General features: G+C 39.9%; 1 protein-coding gene across 1 annotated transcript in view; it reads left to right on the top strand.

The window, feature by feature from the left end:
- Positions 1-6,677: 6,677 nt before the first annotated feature.
- The window catches only part of LOC102393884 (fibronectin type III domain containing protein 3C1-like), a 73,720-nt gene continuing 67,595 nt past the window's right edge, over positions 6,678-12,802 (top strand). Inside the window, exons 1-3 of the mRNA XM_044936481.2 lie at positions 6,678-6,797; positions 7,105-7,180; positions 11,270-11,346. Coding sequence (XP_044792416.2) covers positions 6,678-6,797; positions 7,105-7,180; positions 11,270-11,346 — 273 coding nt within the window. The remainder of the gene's footprint in view (positions 6,798-7,104; positions 7,181-11,269; positions 11,347-12,802) is intronic.

Below are 12,802 nucleotides of genomic sequence, written 5' to 3'. Positions count from 1 at the left end.
GGAGCCCAAACCAGTTTGTCGGTTTGGGCCTGCTGAGTCTCAGCTATAAGTTTATATAAAGGCAGGGCAAGTTCCCCATAACCTGGAATCTAAATGTGACAGTAGTCTGTGATTCCCAAAAATCTTCTCAGTTGTCTTAAAGTCATAGGTAGGGGATGATTTAGTTTAGGTTGAATTTTCTCAGAGCCTATGGCCCTAGTCTCTTTTGATATGATTAGGCCCAGATATCTAACAGATTGTTGACAAAGCTGAGCCTTTTCTCTTGATGTCTTGTAAGCGCAGCCTGTCAGAAAGCTTAAGAAATCTTTTGAGGCTCATGAATAAGCTTTTTCTGTCTCAGCACAGAGCAGAATATCATCTACATATTGTAACACCACTATTTCACAATTATTAAAGTTTTGTAGATCTCATTACAAACTTTGTCCAAATATGTGAGAACTGTCACGAAATCTCTGGGGCAAAACTGTCCAGGTTAACAGAAGCTGGCTGTGTAGGGTCTTAAAAGGCAAGTAGAAATTTACTTTTTTCCGCCAAAGGCACTGAATAGAAAACATCTTTCAAATCAATTACTGAGATATATTTTAGCTCGTTCAGGAATTTTAGACAATAGAGTATAAGGACTAGGCACTACAGGGTGTAAAGGAACTACAGCCTCATGTATTATTTGTAAATCTTGAACTAGTCTGTATTTATCATTTGATTTTTTTATATCTAAAATAGGAGTGTTGGATGGACTGTTAAAGGGAATTAATAGTCTCTGTTCCTTTAAATTTTTGATGATGAGTTTTAACTCTTTTAATCTCAGGTTTTAGTGAATACTGTTTCTTATGTGGAAATAAGTGTGGGTCTTTGAGCTTGACAACTACAGGAATAGCATTTTGTGTTCGACCCACAGATCTTTCATCAGCCCACACTCTAGGATTTACATTTTGTTCAATTAAAGGGAGAGAAAGGGAGGGCTCCATATTCATGAAACCAGAGGCATGGACCTTGTTCAGTATATCACTCCCCAAAAGGGGTGAGGGAGACTCTGGTGCAATCAGAAACTCGTGTGAAAATAGCACAGAATCTCAGTTACAACTTAAAGAATAACTGAAATAATATCTTTTGGCTCATCTAGACAGTCTCATTACGGAAGCGGATCAGGAAGAAAGTGCGCCAGGGGCTTCAGTAAGCACAGAGTAAGTTGCCCCAGTATCTAAAAGGAAATTGATGGATTGGCCTCCCACAGTTATTAATACTCGAGGTTCCTCAGGTGTAATTAGGATGGGAGCTTGTGTGTAGAACCCCGGGCACCTTCAGTCCTGATTGCCTTGAGAGTCCCACCCCGGAGACCTACGCCTCTGGGGGCAGTCTCTCTTCCGGTGTGGTCCTTTGCAGACTGGACATGGAGCTGGGGGGCGGCTTGGATGCCTGAGGGCAATCCCGCTTGAGGTGTCCCTCCTTTCTACAGTAACAGCAAGCCCATCTCTTTTTACCTGGGTCGCACTGGGCATTTTTTTCAGGCTGTTTAAGAATGGTTTTCATAGCCATTGTGAAGGCTTCTGCCTGTTTCTTTGTCTTTTTTTTTTTTTGTCTTTTTTTCTTTTTCTTATATTCCCTACCATAATAGATTGTCTGAGCCAGTTGTAACGAAGTATCTAAAGACTAATTTGGTCCATACGCCTGTTTTAAGAGCTTATGGTGGATATCTGGAGCGGACTAAGTGAGAAATCTATCTTTTAAGATCTCTTTTTCCTCTTCACTTTCGGGATCAATTTCAGGGAATCTGAGAAGGGCTTCTCCCAGTCTATCTAGGAATTTACCAGGAGCTTCCTTTTCCTCCTGTTCTATGTTTGTCAATTTGCCATAGTAGAATGTGAAGTCAAGTGGGCCTTAGAAAGCATCACTACAAACAAAGCTACTGAAGGTGATGGAATTCCAGTTGAGCTATTTCAAATCCTGAAAGATGATGCTGTGAAAGTGCTGCACTCAATAGGACAGCAATTTGGAAAAGACAGCAGTGACCACAGGACGGGAAAAGGTCAGTTTTCATTCTAATCCCAAAGAAAGGCAATGCCAAAGAATGCTCAAACTACCACACAATTGCATTCATCTCACACACTAGTAAAGTAATGCTCAAAATTCTCCAAGCCAGGCTTCAGCAATATGTGAACTGTGAACTTCCAGATGTTCAAGCTGGTTTTAGAAAAGGCAGAGGAACCAGAGATCAAATTGCCAACATCTGCTGGATCATCAAAAAAGCAAGAGAGTTCCAGAAAAACATCTATTTCTGCTTCATTGACTATGCCAAAGCCTTTGACTGTGTGGATCACAATAAACTGTGGAAAATTCTGAAAGAGATGGGAGTACCAGACCACCTGATCTGCCTCTTGAGAAACCTATATGCAGGTTGGGAAGCAACAGTTAGAACTGGACATGGAACAACAGATGGGTTCCAAATAGGAAAAGGAGTACGTCAAGGCTGTATATTGTCACCCTGCTTATTTAAGTTATATGCAGAGTACATCATGAGAAACACTGGGCTGGAAGAAGCACAAACTGGAATCAAGATTGCTGGGAGAAATATCAATAACCTCAAGTATGCAGATGACACCACCCTTATGGCAGAAAGTGAAGAGGAACTAAAAAGCCTCTTGATGAAAGGGAAAGTGGAGAGTGAAAAAGTTGGCTTAAAGCTCAACATTCAGAAAACGAAGATCATGGCATCTGGTCCCATCATTTCATGGGAAATAGATGGGGAAACAGTGGAAACACTGTCAGACTTTATTTTTCCGGGCTCCAAAATTACTGCAGATGGTGATTGCAGCCAGGAAATTAAAAGATGCTTACTCCTTGGAAGTAAAGTTATGACCAACCTAGATAGCATATTCAAAAGCAGAGACAATACTTTGCCAACAAAGGTCCGTCTAGTCAAGGCTATGGTTTTTCCAGTGGTCATGTATGGATGTGAGAGTTGGACTGTGAAGAAAGCTGAGTGCCGAATAATTGATGCTTTTGAACTGTGGTGTTGGAGAAGACTCTTGAGAGTCCCTTGGACTGCAAGGAGATCCAACCAGTCCATTCTAAAGGAAATCAGTCCTGGGTGTTCATTGGAGAGACTGAGGCTAAAGCTGAAAGTCCAATACTTTGGTCACCTCATGTGAAGAGTTGACTCATTGGAAAAGACTCTGATGCTGGGAGGGATTGGGGGCAGGAGGAGAAGGGGATGACAGAGGATGAGATGGCTGGATGGCATCACTGACTCAATGGACATGAGTTTGTGTGACCTCCGGGAGTTGGTGATGGACAGGGAGGCCTGGCGTGCTGCAATTCATGGGATCACAAAGAGTCGGACATGACTGAGCAACTGAACTGAACTGAAAGGCTTAGCATGTGCCTGCCTGAGTCCTTCAAGAATACATCTGACAAAATGACTCTGATCCCATCTTCCTTTAGCTGTGTTGTAGTCCCATTCTGGTTCTGTAATTGGGGCTGCCTGATTTCCAGTGGGGAGGGCAGTTATCTCGTCCTCCCTCTTTCTTCCTGATTCATTACCAAGCCATTTATCTCCATCAGTTCAGTTCAGTCTAAGTTGCTTTTCACAGTTGAGTAGTATTTAAGTTTGTAACTATTTCTTATAATCCTAAGCTAAGAGAATATATGCATTTTCCTGCTAGATGCATTCCATACTTCTTTAAATCTTTCATTTTTGGAAAGCTATATTCACAAGTAAAAAGTCTCCAAAGACTGCATTAAAAAAAAAAAAAAAGAAAGAAAGAAAGAAAAACTTGGTAAGGAAATGATGTAAGCAGTGACTAGAATTTTGACATAGTGAAAATTCTTTTGCATCAGTAGTTACCATGGAGATGTAGAACCACAGCAACACACTTCATTTGGAGAACTTGCCTAGCTCCAAGAGGTTTCTTCTTGAGTATCCTCTTTCTCCACCTTCAAAAACATCACATTTTTCTTTCTGATTTTTGTCCACGTGTATATGGACCCAAGGATCTGGACTGTTACACCATATTTTATCACTTGGTTCCATCTACACATGAAGTATTTGAACCTGGAAAGTATTCTAAGTTTAAAGGTTTGGATTTAAAGCTTTGAGCCATGTTTAAGATACTTGATTTTAGTATCTGAAACAGTTAAGATAAATATCTATGGTCCTATCATTTTAAAAGGTATCTAGTTAATTTTTAAAGCCTTCTACGCAATATGAAGTCTTATTTGGCAGTTATCATAGATTGGAAATTAACTGAACTTGATCTGAGGGAATCAAATGACCAATAACTTGTTTAAATCATTCTTCACACTGTAAAATGCAGCTATCTTTATTTAATGAGTGAAGAGTGAACACTCAAAGCTCTACTCTTAACACTATTCTTTCATTTATGAAAACAAATGATTATTTTGAAATGTTGCCATAAAACAATTTCAGTTAAGTAAACATTTCTGGAGAGAAAAATTATTTGATGGATTTTCCTAGGAATATTTTATCAGGTTTTGTCATTTAAAATCACTGTGATTTAATTTGATTAATCTAAGTTTTCGCTTCCTTTTTAGAAACATCACTTTTTGTGAAATCCAAACTTTTTAGACATGACTGAACATGGGCTTGCATCTACTCTTACTGAAATGCCTCTTTTAACTCCACTGATCAATGGAGATCCTATACATCAGGTAAGGGTAGTTTTGCTTTTTTTTTTTTTTTTTTTCATTAAAACTGTTCAAATTTTTATTGAATTCAGTATTAGCTTTTATTTAGAAAAACTGTGTCACTTTTAATGACTGGTCACTTACTTTGCAAGTTTTTAGTCTTTTTATCAACATCTACTTATCTTCTTAACTTTGCTTGAGTGATATTTAACACTATCTTAGGTCCCACATAACCTCCTTTAGTGTGGATTTAGATTCTTTTGTAGCCTTTATTGGTAGGCTCAGAAGTCCTGGAAATGTGTCTTAAAGTTATACGACCCAGAGTTTATTCTGTTGAATGATTTTAAATATGACTCTAAAGCAGATTCAACTTCCTTCATAGTCATTCATAGCTGTAAGTTCAACTTGCTAATATTTAAAAGTATCATTTTGAGCAACAATGACATCTACCCACAGACTTGATCTCCAGAAAGAAAGGGGGTGTGATTCAGATTTAGGATTCACCCATTTAAGATAATCTACTGAAGAAAAGTCATCTACATATGTAATGTAATTTCAGACTTAAATTTAAGACAGTAGGGGAAAATCACTACACCATTCAGGTATGACCTAAATCAAATCCTTTTTGATTATACAGTGAAGTAAGAAATAGATTTAAAGGACTAGGTCTGATAGACAGAGTGCCTGATGAACTATGGACAGAGGTTTGTGACATTGTACAGGAGACAGGGATCAAGACCATCCCCAAGAAGAAGAAATGCAAAAAAGCAAAATGGCTATCTGAGGAGGCCTTACAAATAGCTGTGAAAAGAAGAGAAGTGAAAAGCAAAGGAGAAAAGGAAAGCTATACCCATTTGAATGCAGAGTTCCAAAGAATAGCAAGGGGAGATAAGAAAGCCTTCTTTGGTGACCAGTGCAAAGAAATAAAGGAAAACAATAGAATGGGAAAGACTAGAGATCTCTTCAAGAAAATTAGAGATACCAAGGGAACATTTCATGCAAAGATGGGCTCAATAAAGGACAGAAATGGTAGGGATCTAACAGAAGCAGAAGATATTGAGAAGAGATGGCAAGAATACACAGAAGAACTGTACAAGAAAGATCTTCATGACCCAGATAATCACGATGGTGTGATCACTCACCTAGAGCCAGGCATCCTGGAATGTGAAGTCAAGTGGGCCTTAGGAAGCATCACTATGAACAAAGCTAGTGGAGGTGATGGAATTCCAGTTGAGCTATTTCAAATCCTAAAAGATGATGCTATGAAAGTGCTGACTCAATATGTCAGCAAATTTGGAAAACTCAGCAGTAGCCACAGGACTGGAAAAGGTCAGTTTTCATTCCAATCCCAAAGAAAGGCAATGCCAAAGTATGCTCAAACTACCACACAAATTCACTCATCTCACACACTAGCAAAGTAATGCTCAAAATTCTCCAAGCCAGGCTTCCAAAATACTGTGAACTGTGAACTTCCAGATGTTCAAGCTGGTTTTAGAAAAGGCAGAGGAACCAGAGATCAAATTGCCAACATCCGCTGGATCAAAAAAGCAAGACAGCTCCTGAAAAACATCTATTTCCACTTTATTGACTATGCCAAAGCCTTTGTGGGGATCACAATAAACAGTGGAAAATTCTGAAAGAGATGGGAATACCAGACCACCTGACTTTGGCCACGTGATTGGAAGAACTGACTCACTGGAAAAGACCCTGATGCAGGGAAAGATTAAAGGCGGGAGGAGAGGGGGATGACAGAGGATAAGATGGTTGGATCACTGACCCGATGAACATGAGTTTGAGTAAACTCTGGGAGTTGGTGATGGACAGGGAGTCCTGGCATGCTGCAGTCCAGAGGGGTCGCAGAGAGTCGGACACGACTGAGTGACTGAACTGAATTGAACTGAATGTGAAAAGGTCTCTGTTTTTCTTCAGAGCTTAAAAAAATGAGCAAATATTATACTTCTAGCTTATCACTTTGACATGTCAAAAGCAGCCAGTATAAAAATGACCTTATTAAAATTAAAATTACTTTTTACTAGATGGAGAGTTATCTGGATACCACTGTTGGAACACAGTGTACTACTAATTATTCACACATGATGACTCATCCCAAGAGATATACCAGATGGCCTTCTTGTCCTCAATACTGGGTACAACAAGTATGTCTGAACTTTTCCTTCAGATAAGTTTAGTTTTCTGTTTTTTATAGTTTTGCAGAATTTTTTTTTTTTTTGAGGGATGGAATTTGTGTCCTCCATCTCAATAAACCTATTTCCTATGATCCTATTATATTAAGTTTTACTTGGGTGAGGGAGGACCTGCTCTTACTTAGTGCCTAGTTGTACTCTACTCCTTGAGAATTTTGAGACCCCAATTAGTGATTTTGAATATTTTTTTCAAAAAGATAATGATGATTTTTTCATAGATTAATAGAAAATATGCCATTAAAGAATGGTTTATTTCTAGATTATACTGGTGCACGTTAACCCTGGGGAGATCCTCACCATCAAGTCCAACGATGGGAGCATTCAAAATATTCAAGGTCAGTAAAAGTATGTATGTTGTTCGATATCAAATAGAGGTGAATTTAAATATTAGTGTGAGATGATTTTACTAGTAATCTAATCCCCTAATATCCTTTCTTGTTTGAGCCATATTGAGTGCTCTTAAGTTTATATACTTCTCATAGGAGCATAATATCAACAGAGCAACCAGGACTCATCTTGCTAGTGTTAATACAGACCTTCATGTAAAGTACTTATAAAAATTAACAATTAATTGAAGAATTACATTTGAAAAAGTCCAGATTTTGGAACTACTCAAAGCCTTTGACTGTGTGAACCACAATAAACTGTGGAAAATTCTGAAAGAGATGGGAATACCAGACCCCCTGACCTGCCTCTTGAGAAGCCTGTATGCAGGTCAGGAAGCAACACTTAGAACTGGACATGGAACAACAGACTGGTTCCAAATAGGAAAAGGAGTATGTCAAGGCTGTATACTGTCACAAGTTGGAATCAAGATTGCCAGGAGAAATATCAATAACCCCAGATATGCAGATGACACCACCCTTATGGCAGAAAGTGAAGAGGAACTAAAAAGCCTCTTGATGAAAGGGAAAGAGGAGAGTGAAAAAGTTGGCTTAAAGTTCAACATTCATAAAACATTCATAAAACATTCATAAAAGATCATGGCATCTGGTCCCATCACTTCATGGGAAATAGATGGGGAAACAGTGGAAACAGTGTCAGACTTTATTTTGGGGGGCTCCAAAATCACTGCAGACGGTGATTGCAGCCATGAAATTAAAAGACGCTTACTCCTTGGAAGGAAAGTTATGAGCAACCTAGATAGCATACTGAAAAGCAGAGACATTACTTTGCCAACAAAGGTTCGTCTAGTCAAGGCTATGGTTTTTCCAGTAGTCATGTATGGATGTGAGAGTTGGACTGTGAAGAAAGCTGAGTGCCGAAGAAATGATGCTTTTGAACTGTGGTGTTGGAGAAGACTCGAGAGTCCCTTGGACTGCAAGGAGATCCAACCAGTCCATTCTAAAGGAAATCAGTCCTGGGTGTTCATTGGAAGGACTGATGCTGAAGCTGAAACTCCAATACTTTGGCCACCTCATGCGAACAGTTGACTCATTGGAAAAGACCCTGAGGCTGGGAGGGATTTGGGACAGGAGGGGAAGGGGACGACAGAGGATGAGATGGCTGGATAGCATCACCAACTTGATGGATATGAGTCTGAGTGACCTCTGGGAGTTGGTGAGGGACAGGGAGGCCTGGTGTGCTGTGATTCATGGGGTCGCAAAGAGTCGGACATGACTGAGTGACTGAACTGAACTGAACAACCACTGATAGTTTTAGACTATCCTCTGATAGGAGACTGGTGAGTGCTTCAGACAACTCATTAATTCATACATTCAACAAGTATTTCATTAATGCCTAGCCTATTCCACCACTAAGCTAAGTTGCTTCAGTCATGTCCAACTCTTTATGACTTTATGGATTGTAGCCCACCAGGCTCCTCTGTCCATGAGATTCTCCAGGCAAGAGTACTGGAGTGGGTTGCCATACCCTCTTCCAGGGGATCTTCCCTAACCAGGGATCGAACCTGCTTCTGCAATTCCTGCATTGCAGGCAGATTCTTCACCACTGAGCCACCTAGGAAGCCCATTCCAGCACTACACTAAACATTTAAGATAGAAAAATGTATAAGAAGGGGGAAATTATTTATATATAACTATTAAAAGTTTGATATCTATATACATGTGTATATAGCAAATGTGCAGCACACAGAATTATTTCAGTAGTAGTACAAAGTTAATAAATATTTACTTCATTTAATATTTTTTACTGGGACTTCCCTGGTGGCTCAGTGGTAATGAGTCCGCCTTCCAATGCAGGAGACAGGTTCAATCCCTGGCCCCAGAGGATCCTACATGCCACAGGGCAACTAAGCCCATGCACCACAACTACTGAACCTGTGCTCTAGAGCTCGTGTGCTGCAACTACTGAAGTCTGCACACCCTAGACCTTGTGCTCAAGAGAAGCAACCACAATGAGAAGCCCACACACCTCAATTATAGAGTAGACCTTGCTTACTACAACTAGAGAAAAGCCTGCATAGCAACAAAGACCCAGAACAGCTAAAATAAATAAATAAATGATAAAAAAAATTTTTAAGATTTACTATTAATTATTTCAAAGTGCAGTGATTGTTTCTGTTTTTATGCCAATTATTTTTCATCTGAAGGTGATTTTGAGCTATGTCTCAAAATGCTTAGAAACATCATTTAGCATTGGGTTCCATATGGCTGCTATATACAGTTTACCATAAACTCATCTTTATTATTTTCCCCCTTATTAACAGCAAATTACCATTCTAAGCCTTGAAAGCCACATATATTTTTACAACTAAGCACTAATTATAATAATTTCAGATAAACAAAAGAATGATGACATATAAATGCCTCTATTCTGTGTTGTATTTTTATTTCCTATGCAATGTGTCTTTAAGATAGTGAGAATACCTGGTACAAATATAAGGTATCACAGTACATCATGAGGAAATGCTGGGCTGGAAGAAGCACAAGCTGGAATCAAGATTGCCGGGAGAAATATCAATAACCTCAGATATGCAGATGACCCCACCCTTATGGCAAAAAGTGAAGAGGAACTAAAAAGCCTCTTGATGAAAGGGAAAAAGGAGAGTGAAAAAGTTGGCTTAAAGCTCAACATTCAGAAAACGAAGATCATGGCATCTGGTCCCACCACTTCATGGGAAATAGATGGGGAAACAGTGGAAACAGTGTCAGACTTTATTTTTCTGGGCTCCAAAATCACTACAGATGGTGACTGCAGCCATGAAATTAAAAGACGCTTACTCCTTGGAAGAAAAGTTATGACCAACCTAGATAGCATATTGAAAAGCAGAGACATTACTTTGCCAACCATAGTCAAGGCTATGGTTTTCCCAGTGGTCATGTGTGGATGTGAGAGTTGGACTGTGAAGAAGGCTGAGTGCCGAAGAATTGATGCTTTTGAACTGTGGTGTTGGAGAAGACTCTTGAGAGTCCCTTGGACTGCAAGGAGATCCAACCAGTCCATTCTGAAGGAGATCAGCCCTGGGATTTCTTTGGAAGGAATGATGCTAAAGCTGAAACTCCAGTACTTTGGCCACCTCATGTGAAGAGTTGACTCACTGGAAAAGACTCTGATGCTGGGAGGGATTGGGGGCAGGAGGAGAAGGGGAGGACAGAGGATGAGATGGCTGGATGGCATCACCGACTCGATGGACGTGAGTCTGAGTGAACTCCGGGAGTTGGTGATGGACAGGGAGGCCTGGCGTGCTGCAATTCATGGGGTCACAAAGAGTCAGACACGACTGAGTGACTGAACTGAACTGAACTGAACTGTGTAGCATTGGGTCCTTTATGTTATGTTGTTCCTTCCAAATTATTTCACTTTGCTAATATTAGCTAAAAGCCTTCATGTGAAAATTGATTTAAGTTTTTTATATAATATCACTATAAAATATATTTTATGATACAGAGTAAAACTTCTATTATTCAACATACAACTATGATAGGTGAGTAAAATGGGTAAGTAAAAGACAACTATGTGTTTGTGCTAAGTCGCTTCAGTCATGTCCGACTCTTTGCAACCCTATGGACTGTAGCCCACCAGGCTCTTCTGTCCATGGGTTTCTCCAGGCAAGAATACTGGAGTGGATTGCCATGCCCTCCTCCATGGGATCTTCCCAACCCAGGGATCAAACCCGTGTCTCCTGTGTCTCCTACATTGGCAGGCAGATTCTTTACCACTAGCGCCACCTGAAAAGTGAAAAAACAATTATACTGGAAGTAAATACACTAGCTGTGTATTTGGCCAAAATTTTTATGATATAAATTTCACCCAATTCCCGTTATGTGCCTTGGTTATATTTCACCATTTGTGATGAATTTTTATTGATTTATCTGCATTCCTACCTAGTCTCCTATGTAAGTAAACAAGACACAGTTTCAAAATGTCTGACTTGTTAACACTTGGAACTAGTTTTCACTGTGCAAAGTTAAATGGATTTTTTTAACTTATTTAAAATTTTATTAACAATAATTCTCTTTTAGGGCCTGCTGATGTACCTTTGATGTCGCCAAGTGGTACTTTGCCACCAATATATCTTCCTCCTGGTTACATGTCTCAGGTATACTACTGTAGCTTTCTTTGGTATTTAGCACTAAGCCACCATTTAACAGTTCTTTTTACATTACTGTATGATAAGAGAACTTCTAGAATACCACTTATTTATTCACTTTATTGTTATCACGAATGCTAAAAAGCAATTGCAGTGATGTTTAACCAAACCTACCTAGTTCAGTTCAGTTCAGTCACTCAGTCATGTCCGACTCTTTGTGACTCCATGAACCACTGCACTCCAGGCCTCCCTATCCATCACCAACTCCCAGAGTTTACCCAAACTCATGTCCTGTGAGTCTGAGATGCCATCCAACCATCTCATCCTCTGTCGTCCCCCTTCTACTCTGGCCCTCAATCTTTCCCAGCATCAGGGTCTTTTCCAATGAGTCAGCTCTTCGCATCAGGTGGCCAAAGTATTGGAGTTTCAGCTTCAACATCAGTCCTTTCAATGAACACCAGGGCCTTATCTCTTTTAGTATGGACAGGTTGGACCTCCTTGCAGTCCAAGGGACTCTCAAGAGTCTTCTCCAACACCACAGTTCAAAAGTATCAATTCTTCTGCGTTAAGCTTTCCTTTTAGTCCAACTCTCACATCCATACATGACCACTGGAAGTACCATAGCCTTGACTAGACAGACATTTGTTGGTAAAGAAATGTCTCTGCTTTTTAATATGTTGTTTAGGTTGATCATAACCTCCCTTCCAAGGAGTAAGCTTTTATGGATGCAATCACCATCTGCAGTGATTTTGGAGCCCCCCAAAAATAAATTCAGCCACTGTTTCCACTGTTTCCTAATCTATTTGCCATAAAGTGATGGGACCAATGCCATGATCTTCGTTTTCTGAATGTTGAGCTTTAAGCCAACTTTTTCACTGTCCTCTCTCACTTTTATCAAGAGGCTCTTTAGTTCCTCTTCACTTTCTGCCATAGGGGTGGTGTCACCTGCATACCTGAGGTTATTGATATTTCTCCCAGTAATCTTGATTCCAGCTTGTGCTTCATCCAGACCAGCATTTCTCTGCATAGAAGTTAAATAAGCACGGTGACAATATACAGCCTTGACATACTCCTTTTCCTATTTGGAACCAATCTGTTGTTCCATGTCCAGTTCTGATGTACCCTGCATAGAAGTTAAATAAGCACGGTGACAATATACATCCTTGACTTACTCCTTTTCCTATTTGGAACCAGTCTGTTGTTCCATGTCCAGTTCTAGCTGTTGCTTCCTGACCTGCACATAGGTTTCTCAAGAGGCAGGTCAGGTGGTCTGGTATTCCCATCTCTTTCAGAATTTTCCACAGTTTATTGTGGTCCACACAGTCAAAGGCTTTGGCATAGTCAATAAAGCAGAAATAGATGTTTTTCTGGAACTCGCTTGCTTTTTCAATGATCCAGCAGATGTTGGCAATTTGATCTCTGGTTCCTCTGCCTTTTCTAAAACCAGCTTGGACATCTGCAAGTT

The sequence above is a fragment of the Bubalus bubalis genome, chromosome X (assembly GCF_019923935.1).
Source record: "Bubalus bubalis isolate 160015118507 breed Murrah chromosome X, NDDB_SH_1, whole genome shotgun sequence".
Classification (NCBI taxonomy): domain Eukaryota; kingdom Metazoa; phylum Chordata; class Mammalia; order Artiodactyla; family Bovidae; genus Bubalus; species Bubalus bubalis.
Note: the sequence above shows the minus strand (reverse complement) of the source record. Positions and strands in the feature narration are given on the sequence as shown.